General features: G+C 37.8%; 1 protein-coding gene across 9 annotated transcripts in view; it reads right to left on the bottom strand.

Moving 5' to 3' along the window:
• Positions 1-23,888, bottom strand: part of ENOX2 (ecto-NOX disulfide-thiol exchanger 2) — a 283,137-nt gene that overhangs the window by 254,049 nt on the left and 5,200 nt on the right. For 2 of the 9 annotated variants that reach the window (XM_017507502.2, XM_037731044.1), the window contains exon 1: positions 15,368-15,486. The exons of 5 other annotated variants lie outside the window; for them this stretch is intronic. In XM_017507502.2, the coding sequence (XP_017362991.1) occupies positions 15,368-15,389 (22 nt within the window). In that variant the 5' untranslated portion in view covers positions 15,390-15,486. Of the gene's footprint in view, positions 1-14,234; positions 15,295-15,367; positions 15,490-23,888 lie in introns of those variants that run through there. 2 more of the 9 variants (XM_037731043.1, XM_017507505.2) reach the window with 2 other exon arrangements.

Below are 23,888 nucleotides of genomic sequence, written 5' to 3'. Positions count from 1 at the left end.
TGTTCCTTCCCCAAATGATCTGGAGAGCTTACAATATGCAGGGTCACTTAGGGTAGCACATGCCTTACCTTGTATATGCAAGAACTACTTTACCTCATTGGGCTCCTCATAGTTGATGCACATAGCAAATTGCTAATACTAGAAACCATCTGAAAAGTTGTTCTAAGTAAGTTTCTATTTTCTTCAGCATTAGTTTTGTTCTGTTTTATTTTGCAAGGCAAAAGCACTTGTTAAACTATAGGAACTCATTTAAGGTTGCTAAAAATTTCTCCTAGATGATATAGTAGTCATTTTTATTTATCTCAGTAATTTTCAGCTAGGCTGGTACAGCACCCACTGAAGATCATATCAGAATCTTTGAGAAGTCTTTCTCAAACTATGTCTGCCCATGTCTAATACTGTAATGTTTCCCCACAGTGGCATATCTCTTCTCTACTTGATTTCACCATCAGCCTATACTTCATACTTACAAAGTATTACTTACCTTCATTCCTAATCTACCTCTGCATGGCAGATCATCATGCTAATGAAGCATTGAAGGAAGAAAAGGAAAAGAAGGAAGCAAGAAAGAAAGACAATTCTAAGCAAAAGGTTCAAATTTGGAGGTATCATGATACCTGATGTCAAACTATACTACAAGGCTACAGTAACCAAAACAGCATGGTACTGGTACCAAAACAGATATATAGACCAATGGAACAGAACACAGGCCTCAGATATAATGCCACACATCTACAGCCATCTGATCTTTGACAAACCTGACAAAAACAAACAATGGGGAAAGGATTCCCTATTTAATAAATAGCGCTGGGAAAACTGCCTAGCCATATGCAGAAAACTGAAACTGGACCCCTTCCTTGCACCTTATACAAAAATTAAGGCAGATTAAAGACTTAAATGTAAGATCTAAAACCATAAAAACCCTAGAAGAAAACTTAAGTAATACCATTCAGGACACAGGCATGAGCAAAGACTTAATGACTAAAACACCAAAAGCGATAGCAACAAAAGCCAAAATTGACAAATGGGATCTAATTAAACTAAAGCGCTTCTGCACAGCAAAATAAACTATCATCAGTGTGAACAGGCAACCTACAGAATGGGACAACATTTTTGCAATCTATCCATCTGACAAAGCGCTAATATCCAGAATCCACAGAGAACTTAAACAAATTTACAAGAAAAAAACAACCCCATCAAAAAGTGGGCAAAAGATATGAACAGACACTTCTCAAGAGAAGACATTTATGTGGCCAACAAACGTATAAAAAAAATGCTCATCATCACTCGTCATTAGACAAATGGAAATCAAAGCCACAATGAGATACCATCTCATACCAGTTAGAATGGCAATCAGTAAAAAGTCAGGAAACAGATGCTGGAGAGGATGTGGAGAAATAGGAATGCTTTTACACTGTTGGTGGGAGTGTAAATTATAAATTAGTTAAACCATTGTGGAAGACGGTGTGGCGATTCCTCAAAGATCTAGAACCAGAAATACCATTTGACCCAGCAATCCCATTACTGGGTATATATTCAAAGGATTATAATTCATTCTACTATAAAGACACATGCACATATATGTTTATTGCAGCACTATTCACAATAGCAAAAACTTGGAACCAACCCAAATGCTCATCAATGATAGACTTGATAAAGAAAATGTGGCACATATGCATCATGGAATACTTTGCAGCCATAAAAAGAATGAGTTCATGTCCTTTGCAGGGTCATGGATGAAGCCAGAAACTATCCTTCTCAGCAAACTAACACAGGAACAGAAAACCAAACACCACATGTTCTCACCCATAAGTGGGTGTTGAACAATGAGAACGCATGGACACAGGGAGGGGAGCATCACACACCAGGGCTTGTTGGGTGGTGGGAGGCTAGGTGAGGGATAGCATTATAAGAAATATCTAGTGTAGATGATGGGTTGATGGATGCAGCAAACCAGCATGGCATGTGTAGACCTATGTAACAAACCTGCATGTTCTGCACATGTATTCCAGAACTTAAAGTGTAATCATAATATGAAAAAGAAAGGCAAGGAGAATTTTTTTTAAAAGCTAGAGGCATAGGCTGGGTGTGATGGCTCACACCTGTAATCCCAGCACTTTGGGAGGCCGAGGTGGGAGGATCACAAGGTCGGGAGTCTGAGACCAGCCCGGCCAACATGGTGAAACTCTGTCTTTACTTAAAATACAAAAATTAGCTGGACATGATGGCGGGCACCTCGAATCGCAGCTACTCGGAGGCTGAGGCAGGAGAATCACTTGAACCCTGGAAGCAGAGATTGCAGTGAGCTGAGACAGCACCACTGCACTCCAGCCTGGGCAACAGAGCAAGACTCCATCTGAAAAAAAAAAAAAGGTTAGAGGCATATACAGTACCAGCTTTCTACTTGACTAAGCTTTCAAATCCTGACTGAATGCTCTTCATTCATAAGGACTGGCTTTCTATTCTCCATACTCTAAGAAGTGTGCTAGGCTGTGTTTGTCATGTCCTAGAAAACCACTTGGTAAATAACTCTGTTCCATCTGTAATTGGAAAACACATGACCTGACACTTTTGGCACCATCTGGGGGATAGGATGTGAGGGAATTAGAAAGGTTCTGCAGAACAATTGACTCCTTGGTAGTAAAGAGTGGGAAGAAAGGGCAAAAGCCAATAAGCCAGCATTGCAAGGCTGGCAGCACAGGTGATGACAACAGTGCAGGGGATGGGTCAACTATGAAAATCATATGGAACTACAGCTTAATAACCAAGAAGCAGCAAATGCAGAAACTAGTGCCAAGCAAGGGAATGAGATATAGAGGAAGGAAAGCAATGAAATAAAAGATAATACCCATTTCAGGGGGGAAGGCCAAATTCATCTGTAACTCTGAAATCTCAATAAGTTAGCTAAAAGGATGAAATGCCACAAAGCCTATCTGTAACACTCGATTCCATTATTAAAAGGCATCTTGCTAGGATCCAAAAGAAAAAACAAAAAACACAAAGACAACACATATACACACATACTTGTACACCTACATGCATATGCACATATCGGCACACAAGGATTAAAACAGAAACATGAAGAGACATACACTCAGCCACTCCCTGCTCACACGGACACTAACACCAACACATACATGCCCCTCATACACACATACATATGTATGCTCACTCCAGGATGGGTCTGAGTAAAAAGAAACCATCTCTGACCTAGCTAATTTTCCAACTTGTTCTTGGCTTCTTCACTTAGGAATAACCCCAATCAAATGCAAGAAGTGTGTGAGTCACTAAACACGGTACTCAATTTTGGTTGTCTTATATTACATATTTATACCATGGAGATTCTGGCTACTTTTTAAAAAGTAGTTTTAAAAGGTATAGGTTTTGGTTCTCAAGTAGTGTTACTGGTGAGAAAAGGTATAGGAAAACTATGTACAGAGTCACTTCTCATGGAGTCTTATTCTAAGTGAGGTATGTGCCTTTTAAAAATCAGGCACCCTCTATAAATTCAAAGTAATTCCTTTTGAAGTCTAAGTTGGTTTTCTTTTTACAGAAATTGACACACTAATTCCAAAATTCATATACAAATACAAGAAACCCAGAAGAGCCAAAACAATCTTAAAGAAGAACAAAGTTGGAGGACTCTCATTTCCTAAGATCAAAAGAGTGTGATACTGACATAAGGGCAGGCATATAGACAAAAGGAATAAAATCCAGTGTTAAAAACTAAACACTTATATTTACCTTCAATTAATTTTTGACAAGGCTGCCAAGATCACGCAACAGAGAAAAATGGTTTTCTCAACAAATGATGCAGGGAAAATTGGATATCCACGTGAATAATATAGTTGGATCCCTGCCTCACATCATATACAACAATGAACTAAAATTGGAACATAGACCTATACATAAGAGGTAAACTTTAAAATCCTTAGAAGAAAACCTGAGAGTGAATCTTCATGACCTTGAATTAAGCAATGGTTTCTTATATACGATACCAAAACAGAAGCAACAAAAGAAAAAAAATAGATAACTGGGCTTTACCAAAATTAGAAATGTTTTCAGACAAATAATATCATCATAAAAGTGAAAAGAAGACCTACAGAGTAGCAGGTTTCAAAACCACAATAAGACACCACTTCACACCTATTAGTATAAAATAAAAAGAAAGGCAGGCAATAATAAGTGCTGACAAGATTGTGGACAAACTGGAACCCTTGTTTGTTGCTGGTAGGACTGTAAAATTGTGCAGCCACTTTGGAAAACATTTTTGTCGCCTCCTCAAAAAGTTAAAATACAGAGTTACCATATGATCCTGCTATATGCTCCTAGGTATATACCCAAGAGAAATGAACACATATGTCCACACAAAAACTTATACATTAATGCTCATAGCAGTATTATCGGCAATAGCCCAAAATAGAAATAACCCAAATGATGACTAGAAAAACAAAATGTGCTATGTCCATACAGTGGCATATTACCCATCCATAAAATGGATTGAAATACTGATTAGTGCTATAATACAGATTAACCTTGAAATCATTATGCTAAGTAAAAGAAGCCAGATGAAAAATGCCAAATATTTCATTCATATGGAATGTCCAAAATAGGCAAATCTATATAGAGAGAGTAGATTAGTAGTTGCCTAGTACTGGGAGTTGGAGGGAGGGAGTATAGGAAATTGGGAGTTAATGGCTAAGGAGATCTGGGTTTACTTATTTTGAGGGTAATAAAAATGTTCTAAAATTAGATTTTTAGTGAGGGTTGCACAACTCTGTGAATACACTAAAGATCACTAAATTATATACTTAAAATGAGTAAATTGTATGATATGTAAATCATACTTCAATAAAGCTGTTAATAAAAACAGTCACTCAGGGAGCACATGATGATTGTTTTCCAACATTTGAAGGGCTACCAATTGCTTTGCATAGCAGTAAGGGGTAAGTAGAATCAGGGTCACCACACTACATACCTCCTCAATTTATGTTGTAGTTTGTGTAGATGGTACTATGTCTAAGAGTAAGATTGAATAGAGGCTGAAAAGAGAGAGATTTTGGCTTATGTATGCAAACATCCAATAACTAGAGCTATTATTCAAAAATCAGATTTCTTACCATATTGTAGAGAGTGTGAAATTATTGGAAGTATCTAAGCATAAACTGGATTGACCACTTGAGGATGGAGTAGATATAGGTAACAGATTATGTATGAAAGGGAGTGAGGGAAAATGACTTGATAAACTTTAAGGTTTCTTACAACCATAAAATTCTTTTAAAATGCTTATATTACAAAATCCTCCTGAACTTTTATCTGTAAACTGCCTTTTTCTCTTTATTAATAATTTCCTCATTAGCTAGAAATAAATGAGTACTTACATATTCCCACTAGAGTCATAAGTCTCAATAATCACTTCCTTGTGAAATAATAAAACTTGATGCTGTGGTTTACGCCATTTCTAAAATTTATATGCTGTTTCTGGCTCAATCATTTAGCAATGGGCACAACTACTGGATTGCTCTTTCCTTAGTCTGCAGCTGTAAGGGTAGCATTTCATAAATGTTAGTAAGAACAACATGCTACGTTGTACTTAACACTGATAATAGTTAATGAATACAAATCATTCTACACTCTTTTATCTCCTTCCTCTGTCTTCTGTCCTTTCCCCAGATATGGAATAGGCAGGCTGTTGATTTTTACAAGTTGCTTCCAAAGCTCCTGAATGAACCATTTGGCTGAGGGTTTCAAATATTTTGGCTTAAGTCCACCAATGCTATAAGAAACTGGCACTCCATTTTGCAATGCTTTTCTCTCTGTCAATAACTTTAACTTGGGATCATAAAGGGAAAGCATTTGGCAGGTGGTCCATTATGATCTAGATTTAAAACCTCATGGTGAGTCTTCTACTCCGCTTTACACTTTACTGGGAATGATTCGATACTGAAAAGAGAGAAGTACAGATATTATGAGAAAAGCTGTTTATCCATCACCTGTTTCATAACAGCAAGGGGCAGTTTACTAACCTGGGAGGGGCAGCTCATTAATAATGTCCTGAGGACCAGAAATGGCTAAACAGCTTCAAATACCTCCCTCACAAAATTGGTCAAGTACAGGCAACACAATACAGTAGGTGCTAGCTAAGTAGTGCTGGCTGATTTATCCTGGCTAACTGACATCTCAAAAATCTCCAATGGAAAACATCTGCAATGAAATTGTACTCATTGTCCAGCTAGTACACCAGAGCCTTACTATAAGTCACAACCTCAGCATTCATGCCTTGGAACTGTGTTCTAATGTTCTAACATAGCCCTTCTGTTACTTCCAGTAATAAATCCATGTGGAGATGGTCCAAGAAGGGCCTTGCCTTAGATCATATTCCATGTTAGAGTGAGCTTCTTCTCTACAGCTTGCGCTTCATCTGGCCTTAATGTGAGGCCAGCAAAAGAAATGTTCTGGAGAGTTTGCTTCAGGGTGGGGTTTCTTTTTATTTTAGCTAGCTGTTAATATTTGACAAAATGATTATGTCCTCCTCATTTCAATTCCTTCAAGCCATTTCTTCTCAGACCATTTCTTTCCCTTCTTGTTAAAAGCCTCACAAAGCCTTGGGTAAGGCACTCAGGGAATACTACTTGAGACAGGGAGAGATACTACTAGAATTCCAGCTTCATCCCTCCAGTGCTCATGTTTCTGCCTGTGCTTATTTCTTTTTCTGTGACACTATGCTCTTTATTGCTCACGCCAATCAAAACAGCCATGAGTGCCAATATTCACGAACTACTTGAGCTGTCTTTATCATATTTACTTTGTGTCCCACCATTATAAACCACTCTCCCTAGATTCCTTAAGCATTTCAATTGCTCTTTTCCATTACTAGTATCTCAGTTCCAGAGAATGGAAACTTGGGCATAGTCTTACTACCAATTAAAAAGAGATTCTCACCACTATGCTCTAAGTTATTTGTCCATATCCATGGCAGCTACTCAAAACCATACTGGCTTTTAAAATGCTATATCACATTGCACACTCTTAATATAGTTTACTATTCCCTGTCACTTGTAGATGTATAAAAGCATGAATCAAAATTACTTTTGATGATGATCTGTTTTATATTTATTTGTTTGATATTCATAACCCAGATGCAATGTCAAATGCCTCCCAAAAAACCTTTCCAGAGTAGTCTGACTTACTTGCAGCTTATTCCCATTTTTATTAAATATGGATTATCGCAATTATTTTACATTCTTCATATTCCTTACCACAAACTGAGGTGAATACACATTGTACAACTTCCAATGAATAAGCTGGGCAAATTTCCATGACTCAGCAGAGTGTGTAAGACTTGTGGTTCTTTGCAGTTCCTGTTCTACCTCCAAACCTCCAAACCCTCGGGCAGGGTTTGGGAAAATGCCAACCATATTTGGCAGCAAGAGTCAGCAGTCTCTTAGACTGCAGGGCAAGGGAGTGTTGATAAGTAGAGTGTATAAAGAATCTAAAGAAGGCTTTCTTTACAACCCCTTAGTCAGAAGCTCTCTTAAAACACATCCCAATACCTGTTTGATAAACAGCGCAGAAAGTGTTTTCTTTACATTCTCCCATTTTATACAGATCTGGGATCTTTACGAGGGAACATTCTAGTACTGATAACCTCTATTCTCTGTTCCCTTCTCCCTTTCCCTCCTTTCTTCCCTCCCATCTTATCTCTTCAACACCCATACCCACAGAGAAAGAGAGTAAGAGAAAAGGCAACCATTCACAATCATGTGTATAAGTAAAAAGGAAAAGGAATGCAGTCTTTCTAAGAGCAGTTTTTCTAGAGACAGAGTTCTAGACAAGTTATTGGTATATATAGTCTCAACCAAGAAAAACAACTATCATTTGCTGAGAGTACTAATGAGGATTAAATAAAATAATTTATGTAAATATCTTAGTATAGTCCTATAGTATACCTTTAAAACATATTTCCCTTCATCTCCACTCTGGTTTAAATTAGGAAGGGTCCTGATCAGAGTGAACTTTTTGACTGAAAGCAGAAATGTCTGCTTTCCTAAACAAAGTAAAAATGTCACTGAAAATTGTAGTCTGGGGGAAGGGAGAGGCAAGAGGTTAAAATTTTCCTTTAGATCCAAATGGGTTTTCTCTTTACACATTTCTCAAAACTATAGCTGCAATACTGTCTCTTTAGTCCTCAAAACAAAAGAACCTATTTGCAGAGTGCTCCAGGGTGGCCCTGAGAGGCACTTTGAAACACCCTTTTTGAACTCCTTTAGGCAGTTCAGTGAGGCTGGATATAACAATGAATTCCGGGAGTGAGTGTGAATGGTACAAAAAAAGCGAGGGAGGATGCCTGCTGTCCATTAAAAACAGAAAACAGAGCCAAAGAAAGTGAAGAATGGGAAGAGAAAGAAGTGAATTTCAGGATGTGCTAAAAATTTTAGCAATTGAAAAGTACACAAAGAATTGGGATCTAGGCAACAGAGGGCAGGTCCAGCAGGCATAATTACTTACCATATAGTTTCCATAGATAACAATAGTCAAGGATATTACTCTATCGGTGTATTTTTTTCCCCAATACTTTAGATTCTGACACTGGGTTCTTTTTAAAACCACCAAGTACAACTAATACACTTGATGAACTCCAGGCAATAATAAAACATAAAAGGATCTAGATTTATATCTCTTTGTGTACAGACTACAGTCTATGTCTGATCAAATTCTTCCAAAGTGTTAATGTTTTTTTAAATAACAAAATTGTCCTGAAAGGAATATACTAGTGGTTCAAAAAAGTTTTGCTTGAGGAAGAAATGGAAGCTGAAAGGTCATGAATCATGAGTGGCTGAGGGGTTGAACAATCCAAAAGAAAATAGTGAAAGGGACTGAAAGCTAAAATGTATAAAAGTGTCTATGACATAAATGTTGAAGGTAGGAGCTCCTTCATCTGATTAACTCAACTTTCTTATCCCTAGCTCAGAAATCAAGACTTAACAACTACCCGTCAACAGCACGGCAATATGAGAAAAATAGTACTGATGAGAAATGAAGAGTGTAGCTCACATTTAAATTTAATTGAGATCATAATTTGTCAAATCCCTTCTGAGGATAACTCACTTTAGGCCATTTTTAAAATTTAAATTATCCATAAAAAGAAATGCTTGTCCTATATGTAAAAGGAAACAACATTCCAGTTTGATTTCCTGTTGACACAATTATCACTGTGGCCATCTAGACCTGTAAGAGAATTACTCCTTCTGGGTAGCCAAACCTTCTTGAGCTGCACTGATGATATTACATTCAGTAACCACATGTGATTATTTAAGTATCAATTTAATTAAACTTAATAAGCCAAAAAAAATCAGTTCCTCCATTGAAATAGCCACATTTCAATGCTCAATAGCCACATGTGGCTCATGGATACTGTGTTAGACAGTAAAGATACAGAATACTTCATCATCTTACACAGTTCTATCAGGCAGCACTGGGTTAGAAAACAGGAAACTTTAAGTGTTCAAACAATACATTCAAACCATTTTCATGATAGTTTTTCCACAATGTAATTAATATGAATATCCATAGAGAATACAGGTCAGAATTTAGCATTTTATTTTTGCCTTTTAACAGTGGTTCTCAAAAGTCATTCATACAAAATAATTATCTGGGGAGTTTGTTAAATGCAGATCACTCAGAGAGTGATTCAGTAGGTCTGAGATGGGGATTCAGAAATCTACATTTTACACGTCTTAGGTAATGCTGTCACAGGTAATTCCTAAACCATATTTTGAGAAACACTGTGATTTTGCATCAAAAATTCCAATTATCACTTGACAAATACCGATTTCTTTTCTCGAACAGTATTAAATATGTGTACATAGGTAGGCCCTTATCTCTATACAAAAGTGCAAAGTGTTCCACAAAGGCAAAAGAAAGAGCTTTGAAAGTTTCGTAGATCTGAGTAAGGATGAGTATAGGAAAAAAATCAAGAAGGTACTTGTACTAGAAAAAAAAGTTTGAACAGAATATTCGAGAATATCTATGCAAAGCAGAAGCAATCTAGCCATTCAGCTTCAGAAACTCAGGCTTTGGAACAGCTCTGGACCTTTAGCTCGCAGAAGAGGAGAAAAACCTCTGGTGGTGCAGCTGCTGAAGGTCTGAGTATTGCATGTGAGTGCCAGCTGTGTGCAAGGTGCCAGGCTATGTGCTAAGAGGCACGTAAAATATGCTCATGACTTTGAGAACTCAGTCTAGTGGGGGAACACAGATGAAAAATAAATATTAAAAACAGTAGCAGGTGTAATTTGAGTGGAATCTTAAATATTGAGCAGCTCTAGGGTTGCTGGAGATAAGGAAGGATGGCAATTGAAACGTAGAGAACAATATGGAAAGGCACAGGAGCTTGAAAATTTGGGGTGCACCTATGGCCCAGAAGTGCTCCAGAATGGCAGGTAAATAAGATATAAAGAGTGTTGTGTAATGGGAGATAAGAGTGTAAGGCAATTCTTAGTGGCTGCGACAAGACTATGAATGGCCCTGAATGCCTATTTGGGGAAAAAACAAACAAACAAACAAAAACCCCAGCAAAATCCAAAAATCCTTTAGAGGATTTTTAAGGAGAGGAGTGATAGGATAAGATCTGCATTTAGGAAGAACATTCTAACAGTTAGACATAAGATGGAGTCAGGAGAGAGTAGATGCAGGGAAGTTGTGTGATGTTTGGTCATTTGGCTGCATGGAAGAAAAATTACACTTTGGCTGTCAATGTTTCTTGTTGTAAAAAGCCAAGTGTGGAGAGGGAAGCAACAGATTATGAAAGAGGTCTTAAAAAGAAAGATGAAAATCTGAAGAAAGAACATGAGTAGTAGCAATGTTTAGAAATTCTTGGGGATACAATGTTGCCCTTGACTCTGTCAGTAAAGACTACCAACAATGGGTGTTGGAAAGAAAGTAAAAAATTTTAATAAGTCTGGTCAGCAGACAGCTCTATACTGTCTAGGTCTTTCGAAGTCATGAACAGTGGGATATCTGCTCTGGGTAGCACACAGGTGGGCAAACAGTTTCTTTAATAAAGATCCCCTAAAGACATACATGCCGTAGTGGATAAGAGCATTGGCTCTGAAGACAAACTTGTGATCGCATATTGATTCTTGCTTCTTAGTAATTATGTGACACGGTAGGCAGGATACTTAGAATCTGTTCTTCTAACCTTAAAAAGGAAATACTACTGCTTACTTTATGGCGTTGCTGTGAGGGTTAATGAGTTCATACATATAAAGTATTTATAACATGACCTGGCTCAATAAATGTTTGTTCTTTCTTTTTTTTTGAGATGGAGTCTCACTCTTGTTGCCCAGGCTGGAGTGCAATGGCATGGTCTCAGCTCACTGCAACCTCTGCCTCCCAAGTTCAAGCAATTCTCCTGCCACAGCCTCCCAAGTATATGGGATTACAGGCATCTGTCACTATGCCTGGCTAATTTTTGTATTTTTAGTAGAGATGGAGTTTTGCCACGTTGGTTATGCTAGTCTTGAACTTCTGACCTCAAGTGATCCGCTTACCTCGGCCTCCCAAAGTGCTGGGATTACAGGCGTGAGCCATTGTGCCTAGCCAAATGTTAGCTATTCTTATTATTGTGTTTATATATGGCTAGGGAGACACACACTCAACTGTACTATGCTCAATAATGTCAATCAGTATAGTTTAGCAGCCCAAGGGGCATTTGCATTATACTATCCTACATAAATAGCATGCCTTAATTATTGTATTATTCATAATAAGCATATTAAGTCCTTTTTGAAAAATTCAAATATGAATAAATTTTCAAATCCGTTAATATTCTTGATGTGATACCCTTAAACAAGCTAGTGCAAGCTGGCTCCAGCACACCATGGACTGGTGTATACTAACCTTTATATTCCCGTCCATGAGACCTGCCCTTCACTCCTCTAAAACACACTGATAGGTGTCCTAAAGGGGAAAAATCCATCAGAAGACTCAACTTCAGCTCCCTGAACAACCAGAACCTAGAAATCTCCCTCTCAAATTTTTCTTGGCCTCTAATAAGACGGGGAAAAAGTAACTATTTTGTAGATGAAATACTTTTTCTTTCACCAATAAGAAAATGTCAATTTCTTTAAAAGTCCCAGTAAATTCTTTTTCATTGATATTCAGAATGCTTATTCCTAGAAAAAGGAAGAGAGTGAGGGATGTTAGCCAGAGCTTCCAACTACACAGGACATTTGCCACCTGAAACCAAGTTTAATATGGAACTTCCAATTACATGCCTAGTTTGCCCAGTTCTCCTTCCTCTAATCCTGATTTGTTCCCCAAAGTCCCCACCTGTATTTTTTAAGTATCAAATTCATTTAAGTTTAAAGAATGATAAAAGTCTTCCTTTCTTTTTCGCCAGAAGGAAATAAAACAAAGACAGCCAAGATGTGCTAAAATATAAAGATATCATCTTAGATAAGGATAAATTCCAATTACACAGTATCTAAGACAATATATTCATTACCATCCTAAGTCTCATAAACAGATCATAACAATCCTTGCTGGATTTCTGGCTCATTTTCTTATCAATATCCCTAAATGTTCATTGTCAAGTGCTGAAGAAGAGTTGTCTATGGCCTGAGCATCCAGTCATTACTCCAGTACATGGCACAATCTCTAATAAATTTAGATCTGAAAATGGCCCCTTGAAGAATGTTTACTGAAGGGGTTTTAAGGAAAGTTTTACCAGAGAGCTTGTATGAGCTATTCAAGTATTTGGGTTCATTTGCTGAATTGATGATGCGGCTTTAAATAGTATTCCTTTCTTCAGTGGGAAAGAAAGCATTTTTTCCCTTAAAACAAATGAATTTGAGAAATCATTTGGAAATTCAAAAAGATAAGAAGGCTGATCTACGAGAAAGAGACAGTGACACAGAAACAGACAGAAAGAAAGAAAAGTGTGAACCTGAGTTAGCTGTATATTTTTTCTGCTGCTCTGGACAAAATACTCAAATTTCAAAAACATACAGCACTTCACATTCACAGCCAGTATATCTTAAAATATACATACTTTCATGGAAACAATCTTATAAGTTCATTGAGGAGAACAATAACTACTTGTTTAGAAAAGAAAATATTCCATATTAACCTTTTCGATTAGACAACATTTTGCTTCCCCCAAATTTCACAAAGCTCTACATTTATTAATATTGATGTACACATTAATCAAAACACTAGTGTTTCTTAAAAATCTGTAAAATTAATATTGAAATCACTCAGATATGTAAATAAATGCTGGATTAAAAAAGAGTTTTGAAAAAATCTCTGGAGTCCTATTCAAGAATACATTTTTTAGTAAATTACCAAATTTATCCTTCTTCACTGATAGCATAAGTCACATTTACCTGGGACCCATCAACCAAGAGGCAGCCTGATATCAGGGAGGAAAAAGCACAGATTCTTGAGTCAGATAATATAACCTATAAGTTCAGGCTGCACTTAGATGTGAGTCCTCAGGCCAGTTACTCATCCTGAGTCTCAGTTTTCTTACCTATAAAATGGAGATCATATCATCACTGACCTCACACTTACTGAGAATGAACTGAGAAAGTATATATTAAATCATTACATAAATGTTTTATACCATATCCACTGTTGATTCAGTAATCAACAATGATACTGCAATTGTAACTTTTTAATGGAGTAAAACCATTAAGAAATTAAACATGTATTCACTATTAGCATACAAATAAAATACAGTCATAAAACCCACCTAGTTAGATTTGAAATTATTCATTAGGTCATTGTGGAATTGAGAGCTGGCAAGGAGATAATGTCGTTTTTAAAATGTAAACATTTTTATTAGCATAGAGAAGTTCTTCCCAGATAGAGTAATTCCACTAGCATAACAAAGTCCAGCATTTTTCACTGCCAGAAATGTAAACCAGTAACACTGGTCCACAAGAAATCTCTATTTATTGAACAAAGCAATATTTTCCACATAAATCTATTTAGTTTCGTAGTGGAGAAAATAGGACAGTCTCTGGTTTTAACCATAAGAAAAAAAAACCTCAACAACTTCTCACATTAAAATGTACGAGATGGCTCTTCTAGAGTCAAGCATGCATTGAGTACAGAGAAAACATCCAACAAGCATAACTTTCCAACACTTAGCAGAACAAACCAACCAATACTCAAAGAAGAAACTGAAGCCATAAATTCAAATAAATGGGCTGCAGGGAGACTACACAAACCTGCTGTTGCTTTAATTGCAGACAATTCAATTCAGCAGCTGTTGGTCCAGGCACTAAGGTTCACTGTATGCTCTTCAACGTAACCTTGAAATATTGTCACTCACTCACTTCTCCACATCATCTGCATGCTGTCCAATTAATGCGGAGCGAAATCAACTGTCAAACCACGCATCAAAATAGAACATGATCTTTTAGCTGTTAAGCGCAGGAGCACAATATTTTAAGAATAATAAAGCAACAATGGAGATGAAAGTCCTTGACAACAAATGATATCCAAACTTATCAAAACAACGTGGCTGTAGGAACTAAGCTTCTGTTCTGAGCAGCAAGAAAGTGAAACTTTCTCAGGGTTTTTCATTTGCAAGGGACCTTTCTGTCTAACTGCTATATAAGAAGCCTTTCAAAAAACATTTGCCCATACCTGTTCAGAGTCTTCTTCATTATTATGGACGATTATGTTTCTGAAAGCTTAAGAGAATACTTAAGAAACACTTTTGATCCAAGGATATTTTACAATACAGATGGTTTGGAGCTCATATTTTTAGCTTTGCTGTTTTGAGCACTTTTTTTTACAATGAGAAGAATCAACAAACAACAATAACATATAATGTTCATCAACCTGAGATCACTAATGAAAAATAACTAAATTTACCAAACAGATGTGTCCTGGAATGCTTCCCATTTGAGGTTTCCCTAATCTTTAACTATATGCCAAATCTATAAAGCCAATTAACAAATACAGGAGTTAATAAACTCAAGAGAAACATAACACACTAAGTGTTTAAAAATTGCTTTTTGCTTCCAAAGCACTAAGTCTTGTGTGCAAACACTCTAAGCTATATCACATACTACCAGTTGCAGACATAAGACTTGAAAAATTCAATACAAGAATACAGCATAGAAGCGTGCACAATTAAGGGATCGGGACTACCAGTTTAACAGAAAACGCAGATTTTATACAGCAATCTGCTACAAACATTATAGCTGGGGGCAGGCATGTTTTATGCAGCTATTTTGTTTAGCTCATTAGAACCTTATTTGTCCTTCAGTACAGTTGAACTGAAGGAAAAATAAAAGAAAGAAATGCACTTTGAAACAAAGAGGAAATTCAGATAAAACAACATATACTATACCTGTATATTGTACCAGGAACATTGTGACACTCTTCAGGGAACTGTTTCACGTTATATCCTATCGTGAGTTATTCTCTCCTTACCCTCTTCTCTCCACAAGAAGAAAAGCCAAAGCACCCCAAGCCTCCACTACACCCTATCCCTAACCCACCCACCCCATTGAAGGAAAAGAAAAATAGCTATAATTCAGCTTAGATCCGACGCTTCTATTTAGCTCAGCTCCAGCCGAGCAACTGAGCTTTAGCAACGGAGCATAGGGAGGAGGATTCTGATGCCAGTAGCACTTCCATCCACTTCACTTACACAAAAGCAGGCAGTGGAAAATCCAGGAGCCTTGAAGACAAGGGCTGGAACTGGCTTTTATGAATTGCTATTACTGCATGTGTCACCATCCATCTCCAATGACGGACACTTATAGGCTGAATTGGGAGTGGAGGGGGTGGGGTGGAGGAGGTTGGAGAGCAGGTGGAGAAGCAATTAGCAGTGTGTTCATCGGAGAATTCGTTCAGGATTTCATACATCAGTGCCTAAAGAAACAGCATGCAGTTGACAAATCAGAACTTTATAATTTGCATGCCTTGGAAGAAATCTTAGCTCACAGCTCCAAACAAAATAATGCTTGCCCACTCTTATAGGACACAGAAAGTCACCCCTTTACTTTTTCTTTCCTCTGGCTACCCGTGTTCCTGAAAAATCAACATTCGAAATGAATATTTGTTAATTTTCCCTAAAGAACTGTATTTAAAAGGCTGGAAGCAAAGGAAGTACAGAGAAATTAAATTCTATTGAACATGACATCTCTTAACACAAAGGCAAGAAGCTAATTATTTTAAGCCAACTTTTCATCCCTAGTCCCATTCCCCAAGTGCGGCTTTCACACCTATAATCAGTGGATCACACAACTTTTGTGCATATACCTAACATGAAAAACAAGTCTATGTCTACCCAAAAATAGTTCAGTTAAAATGAAGGTGAAAAGCCAAGAGCTAAGTGCAGGACCCACTTCATAGGGGACTTAAGAAAGCACTTTACATGTTAAGTGCTTCAGTTTTACTCATCCACAAAATTAAAGCTCAGTTTTGGATGGATTTTAAAATTAATCATGAGTAGGAACAAAAAGGAGACAGTGTCTTTGGAAGGAAACATGATACAACCAAAGGAGGGAGCACTGGGGCTGGGTATCAGGAAACCTGGGTTCAGCTTCCAGTTCTACTACTTCCTAACTATGTGACTCTGGACAAGTCACTTAACTTCTTTGAGGAAGTTCCCTTTATTTATTAATCGGGGATAATAGTACCTATCCTGACTGTTTCACAGAATTGCTGGGACAGCTAATGAGATAATAGGTATGAAAACCCTTTTGTAAATTGTAAAGGGCTATACAATTGCATGGGGTTATTATTACCATGCCCTAAACAAATCTTGCCTGAATGACTGAAGTGAGACACCTCTATCACATGAGGTAAAAAAAAAAAAAAAAGAAACAACCAATATAATTTCATGGAACACTGTTCAATTCTTACATTAGAAAGAATTTTTAAATTAAAAGGAATTGCTGTTTGCTCTTAAAATTCCACAGCAGGGAACTTTTTTGAAAAAATTTTAAAATAATGCATCAAAAGTTTATTAAAGAGGCTGGAGTCCTCAAAGTTCTCTCTTTCCTTTCCAGAAAGTCAGTCCGTTTTTCTTCATATGGTCTAGTATTATGTCCCATCTGGAATGCATACTACTAGACAATGAGCATCTGCTTTTGTTCAAGCTTTCGATGTGCCTGTTACATTCTCATTGCCCAGTGTGTTGCAGTAGGATTTGAGTTGATTAGCTAAATCTAAATCCAAAAGGTAAAAATCCAAAGTCATGCTTTATGAGGCTCCAAGCTGCCTTGATACTATATATACAGTGACCAGCTGGCTTCAGCTGGGACACAATTTTAGCACATGAAGTCCTGGGGTGGCCACACCTGGGGCACTAAATGATCCAGGCAATGTTTGGGGACCTTTGGTTCAGCCAAATCCCACATGTCCTGATTTCCATCTGCGTGGTGGTTACCCAAGTGTGTGTTTGTCCACATGGACCAAATCTGAAGCAGCCAAAAGAAAGGTGGGGGATAGAGCAGAAATATCAGATGTCACCTCCCCTTGGCCCCATCTAGTGCCATCTGTGCCCTCAAAAAAGTGCCCATCATACTTCTGGTAAGAAGAAAGAAAACTTTTTCTAATTGCCCCTTTGAACGTCATTGCTACTACTGAAGATGCCAGTAAAATATACAGTCAAAATCTATGTTAAACCCATAGGGAAAATAGATGATATTAATCACAAAACAGGTAATTGGTAGCTAAGAGCAAGTGAGCTGCTGAAAGTGGGAGGGGAGAAAAAGAGAAGAGAAGAGAAGGAGGGAAGGAGAAGGGAGGTGTGGAGAAAACAAAATGAATCTAAAGTGAGAGCTCTCTAATCAGAAACATACTTGCTGAGATCATCCAAAGTCTCACCTACTATAATAAAAAGTGTTTGTCTTTTGAGGTATTGGGAGTAGCCCCTTTACCACCACAGCTGCAATCCTAGCCTTCCAACTGCTTAGTTAAACAGTCAAGAGCTTGAAAAGGTACCGACAGCCCTACCAACAGATCTCACTTTCCTCTGCCATTCGGAAACTCAGGCAGGTGGATACAATTCTCCAGAGGTCTCATCTTTACAACCCTCCACCACAGCCTCACCAGCAGTATGGCTGGCCACTAAGGAAGGTGTCAGTCCAGTTTCAGGTTCAGCAAAGTAGGCTTGCCTGAGACTTTAAAAACCACATTGGTAAGAAAGGAACCAAGGCTGTATTTCAGAATTGGGTTGTTCTGCCTTTGGGCATTGCAACTAAACTCCTCCACACATGTAAGCTTGAAATTCATATTCCCCAAATTCCTCAGAAGGGCCATTCAAAGTAAAGGGAAAAGGACAGGAAAGATGACTTTTTTGTTAGCTTCTTTCTCACAGTTAAAAAAAAAAATGAGGAACATGACTGACAGAGTGTCCCAAAAGTCAATGAGGTGGGAGGCAGTAGTTTCAACCCAGATTAGCAAGAAGGGCAATTAAAGCATCAGAGCATCCTGATAAAAACAAACATGCACACCAAAAACCATTGCACTGTTTCCATTACCCTGATTTCAAGTTCCAGAATGTAAGCACTAACGTTTCCCTAAACCACCCAAGTTCCTCCTTGGCAGCGGTCACCAAGCCTGACTGATCTTTTCAAATGAATTTCCATCACTGGCCACCCCACATTCTGAGTATTTTTGTCAAAAACAAAAGTCCCAGTGGAAGATTTCAAAGAATCAATAACTTGAACCAAACCATGAACCTAAATGGGGAGAGACAACACTAGTTGCTAAACTCCAAACAAAACAGAAATGTTAATAGTTTGAAAACAACAAAAACTAGCAAAATGATTTGAACCAGAACAAAGTTTCATGTTTTCTGAGTTGATCAAACTTGCACCAAACCCTGAGATTCCAATCAGTTCAAACTCCTGCACAGATCACACAGTAAGGCTTGGTTTCACCTGTCTGAAAGCTCACAAGGGAACCACAGAATGAACACTGGATAGGGAATCAGAAGAAGTGAGGTTTCCTGATTTTCTTCAGTGTTTGATCTTGATCAAGTCACTTCGACTCTCTTAGCCTCAGCTTGCTTGCCATGAAATGGCCAGGCTGGGATAATTGGTTGAGCACCAACCTCTTTTACCTAGTGTCTCAGTTGCCATTTTCAGTAGTGAGGGCATTAGGTTAATAGAGATATTGGAAAGAATGGTGGAAGGATGGGGAACAATAATAGTCACAGATACATCTTGGGGGCCTACTATATGCAAGACACTATGCTAGGCAGTTTGGGGGATTCAAAGAAGTAAAAAACACAATCTGTTCGCTGAGAGGGCTCCCAGTGTAAGCAAGGGGATACCAAAGCAGTGTCTGAAAGGGTAACTGGCTAGAGTAGAGTTCTGTAAGACAGAAGTATAAAGATTAGAAAGATAGGTTGGAGCCAGATTGCAGAGAGTACTAAATGTCAGGCTGAAGAGTTTGGACTTCATCCTATGGAAAACAGGAAGTCATTTACAGTATCTGAGTCAGGAAAAGAACATGATCTAAAACTGACTGGCTAGATGGTACAATTTGTTTGGGCATAGGTACCTTCAACATGTATTTGTTTGATATTTATGTAAATCTGGTACGTATATCTACTTCCCATATCTGGATGCAACCTTTGGGGATTTCCAACATTCTGGTTGCTGCTTATTTTTCAAACAGCCACTCCCTGACATCTCTTCAGCCTCTTTCCCTTTTCCTCCCCCAACTCCTAAGGGGAGCTGACCAACACGTGCCTCAGCCCTGCTGACACAGCAAGCAATAAATAAGCCTCATAGAATGTTTTGGAAATGAAGCTGCTGTGCTTCAAAACTGATTTCTTTCCTTCATGATAATCAAACCTCAATTACTTCTGGAATCACTGATTTGAGTTGGAAAGAATGAATATTCATCTAAGCAACATGTGAAGGAGTGCAGGAAGTTATGTCCTGTGTGCAGAAGAAAATCACTGTTCAAAGTGATCTCTGTCTATGGAAAGAAACCCTAACAGAGACGGCATTCCTGAATAGTGGCAAGCGATTAGGGTAAAACCTCTTAAAAACTTCCAAAGTATAAAGTGGACTTCATAATCCTTTGGATATATACCCAGTAATAAGATTGATGGGTCAAATGGTACTTCTGTTTCTAGATCCTTGACCACGGCACATGTATACCTATGTAACAAATCTATACATTCTGCACATGTATCCCAGAACTTAAAGTAAAATTTTAAAAAAAGAAAATGTCCTGATGTCTATGATTGTATTGTAGTTATATATGGAAGATCTTTTTTTTTTGGTAGGAGATTCAAATAAAATATTCAGAAATGATGAAGCATCATGTTAAAATTTTATTCTCAAATGGTTATTTTAAGAATATTCTTTATATGATTCTTTAAACTGAAATTATTTCAAAATAAAAAAATAAAATTTAAAAAAAGAAAGTGGACTTGGTCTGTCTTCAGTTTGTCCCCCCATGAAGTCCATCCTCCAATGCAATCATGTTACTCCCCCCGCCATTTAAAACCCTGTGTTCACTCATTCCTGCATATAGGACAATGGCCATACTTCTTAGCAAACCGACTTAATTCACCCAATCAGCCATAGGATAGATTTCCAGATTCTTTTCCTGTCCCCTTTCCCACACTTTAAGTGGTTCACACACAATATCTTACCTTTCTCTGAACCATTCAGTTTTATACATTTGACTGCCTTGCATGTGTTGGTGGTCCCTCTGCCTGGAATCCTTGCCCATCACCTCTTTGTCCACACAGAGACTAGGCAACGCTCTTCATCCTTTATGATTTAGCACAGTCAGACTCTGATCTCTAAGTTGTCTACCCACAGGTGTAATTCCCTCCACCATATTTCAAGAGCATCTTCTCTCTGAGTACCTTTCATGTCAGAACATAATCACTGGTTTGAGTGTCTATCTCCCCTATTAGACTGTGAGCTCCTCAAGGGCAGGGATTACATCAAATTCATTATTATAGTCCTGGTGCTTAGTATAGGGTCTGGTCCTGTATACATGCTCAAATGTCCACTGAATGAATGAGTCTGAACATCAAGTACTCATTGAAGTCAAACTCAGCATTTCTTGAAAGGTGAAAATTAGAATGGTATGTGATCAGAATAATCCTAGTGAAGTACATTTGAGGACCTGACTGAAGAAAAGCTGACAGGAGGACACCTTATGGGGGCTTCTTTTGGGGCAGTTTCTATCCCAGGAAATTCTCACTAGCAGTTGTTGCTGGTTAAAAATGAAGAGCAGCTGAAGCAGATGACAAGGGCCCTTACTGGGGATTTCTCCATCCTTATCTTTCATAGTTCACCACTGAAGCAATGTTGTTCTCTGAAGTAACATTCTCCATACAGTGTCTCAATTCTCCTGAATGACTGCCACATTCATTTGTGCTCTGCCTACAGAGACGTTTGGACTAGCTTTGGTAGTGAGTGGTCACTGGAAGCTCTTTTGATTCTTCTACTCACCTATCGTTATTATGCCAAGGAACAATATTTTGTGGGTAAGAGACCACTGAAAAACAGAGCACCAAAAAGGGAAGGGAAGCAGAGCTAATAAAAACTATCTTTTTTTCCCTCCTAGATTGCCGATGTATTTCACCATGTTTCCATCCTATAGTGTTTTATACTATGTATCAGTAAAGGCAAAAAAGGAAAATTAAGACTTCAAAACCTTACAGTTTTTAGGCAAGAAAAAAAGGAAGCAACATTGAGGACTAGAACATAAATCTTTAGATATATGATCAGTAGCCATTTCTGAAAAGTACACATTTGGGCTGTTTTAAACAAACAGCAAAAAGCAATTAGGTCTTTCTGACTAAACTGAGGTGTATACTGAATTTTTTTTAAACTAAGTCTGTTTTGATCTTCAAAAATGTCAAACTGGTAAACACTTTACTTTTTTGTACATATAAATCTAAGAGCCAAGCTTAGCTTGAGGAAGATTTAAGAGACATAAAATTTGTCTGAGGTGTCTGCCAAATCTCTGCAACAGAGACAGAAACCCTAGAAAAGCTGACACAATCATAACTCTCACATCACCAGCAGGCTTGTGCAGGGCTGGGATGCACAGAAAGTCACTGTTCCTTCTTTCATACTGTTTGTAAACAGAGAAGTAGATCATTTGCTTATCAGCTATCTGGTAGCTTATTTTTGCCTAGATATCCCACAGGAAAAAAATAAAGAACACATCCCCATGAGTACATATCCCAATTTTCAGCCAGGTAAATTTTCATTTATAACATAGGCCCACTTGTTAAAATTTTCTCTTTCTTTAATTTGCTCTTGAATGCTCTTGCTCTTATGTGCTTGCTTGTGCTCTCTCTCTCTCTCTTTCTCTCTCCCTCTCTCCCTCCCTCCCTCCCTCGCTCTTTCTCTTTTTTCTTCAGAAGGCATTAAAAAGGAAGGCAATTATGAGTATCTAGTGCACTGTGCAACGGAGTACTTTCACATAGTAAGCCTACAATAATTCGTCGAATGAAGTGAAACCCTATCTGTAATTTCTATGTTCAACTTATTTGATCACGAAACAGGAAAACTATAGATGTTTTTTCTGGAGTATTTAAAAACGACAATGCCTTATAAAGAATTGTTATTTTACTCAGATGACTCATGCTTAGGACTTCTGTCCCTTAGAAATCATCCATTTTTGCACAGTGGGTATTATTTGTAAGGAAAATGAAGGGCAGACTACACTTCAGGATCCTGAATGACAATATGACCACTGATACATTATTGTAGAGAAAATCAGATATCCTATATAAACTCAATTGTATGTCGTTATGGTAATCCACTACATATGTCTAAAATCACATAACAATGCAAGAATATAGTGTACACATGGGCTGCATTCTGTAAGTAGGATTAACTATTGAATTCAACCAAGGTCTTCCCTGGGGATAGATTGCTGGAAAATACATCTACATGACATTTAAAAAAATAAATTAACCAATGACATCGACTCCCATGAGACACATTGTTTATTGTACATTCAATTCTATCACAGTTTTCTGTAGCTCTCTGCTAACATTCCCATCCCAAATGACATAGAATTTCAAAAAATAAAGAAAAACAGAGCAATTGGAGCTATTCCATCTCTCCTGCATGAAGTGTTATGTACACAAAGGCAAGAATTCTGTACATGAGCACAATGTGAACCACGACATGGTGAGATCATGTCAGTTTTCGGCTGACATAACAACAGTTCTTGACATAACAAGAACAACAGTTCTTGTTATGCTGTGGTCACATATAACTTGCCCAAGGGAGTGTACGAAGCCTGTTTTCTTACTGACAAGGACCAGCAGGGATTGTTGGAAAATAAAGAGAACAGAGTTATGGCAGGAGGTTTTAAATTTGCTCTTTAAAGAATGCTCTTTATTATGATAACTTTTCTTCTCGCTTTGACGTATTTAGTTTTCCTCATCTGTAAAATAGGAATAACTATTTCATGTGTTTAATATTTCTGCCCTGAGAGTTAAATACCAGTAAATTGCCTGGCATACAATTACTAATCCATACAGTCCACATCAACATTGGTTAACATTAATTAAATACCTATCATGTGCCTGGCACTGGTCAAAGACCCCCAGAAAAAGTAAATCATAGAAGGAAAAACTGATACTAGAGGGGCAAGCTGGGAGCTGATTTTCAAAGCTTTTATCAGCCAGTCTAAGAATTCTGGATATTATCCTGAAGACTGTGGACAGGCTTTGGACTCTTTTATATAGAGGCCAGATAGCTTTAGATTTGTGATTTACAAAAATCATCCTGTCAGCATTGGTAAAGAGTGGACTAGAAGGGATGCAGGCTGGAGGCAGCAGTAATCCAGGAAGTGATGCATGTCTGTTAGGAGGTGGAAGGTATGCCTCAAACTAAGACAATGGTGGACGCTGG

This window comes from Cebus imitator, unplaced genomic scaffold (assembly GCF_001604975.1).
Source record: "Cebus imitator isolate Cc_AM_T3 unplaced genomic scaffold, Cebus_imitator-1.0 Scaffold376, whole genome shotgun sequence".
Taxonomy (NCBI): Eukaryota; Metazoa; Chordata; class Mammalia; order Primates; family Cebidae; genus Cebus; species Cebus imitator.
The sequence above is the reverse complement of the archived record's forward strand: the minus strand, read 5'-3'. Positions and strand labels throughout refer to the sequence as shown.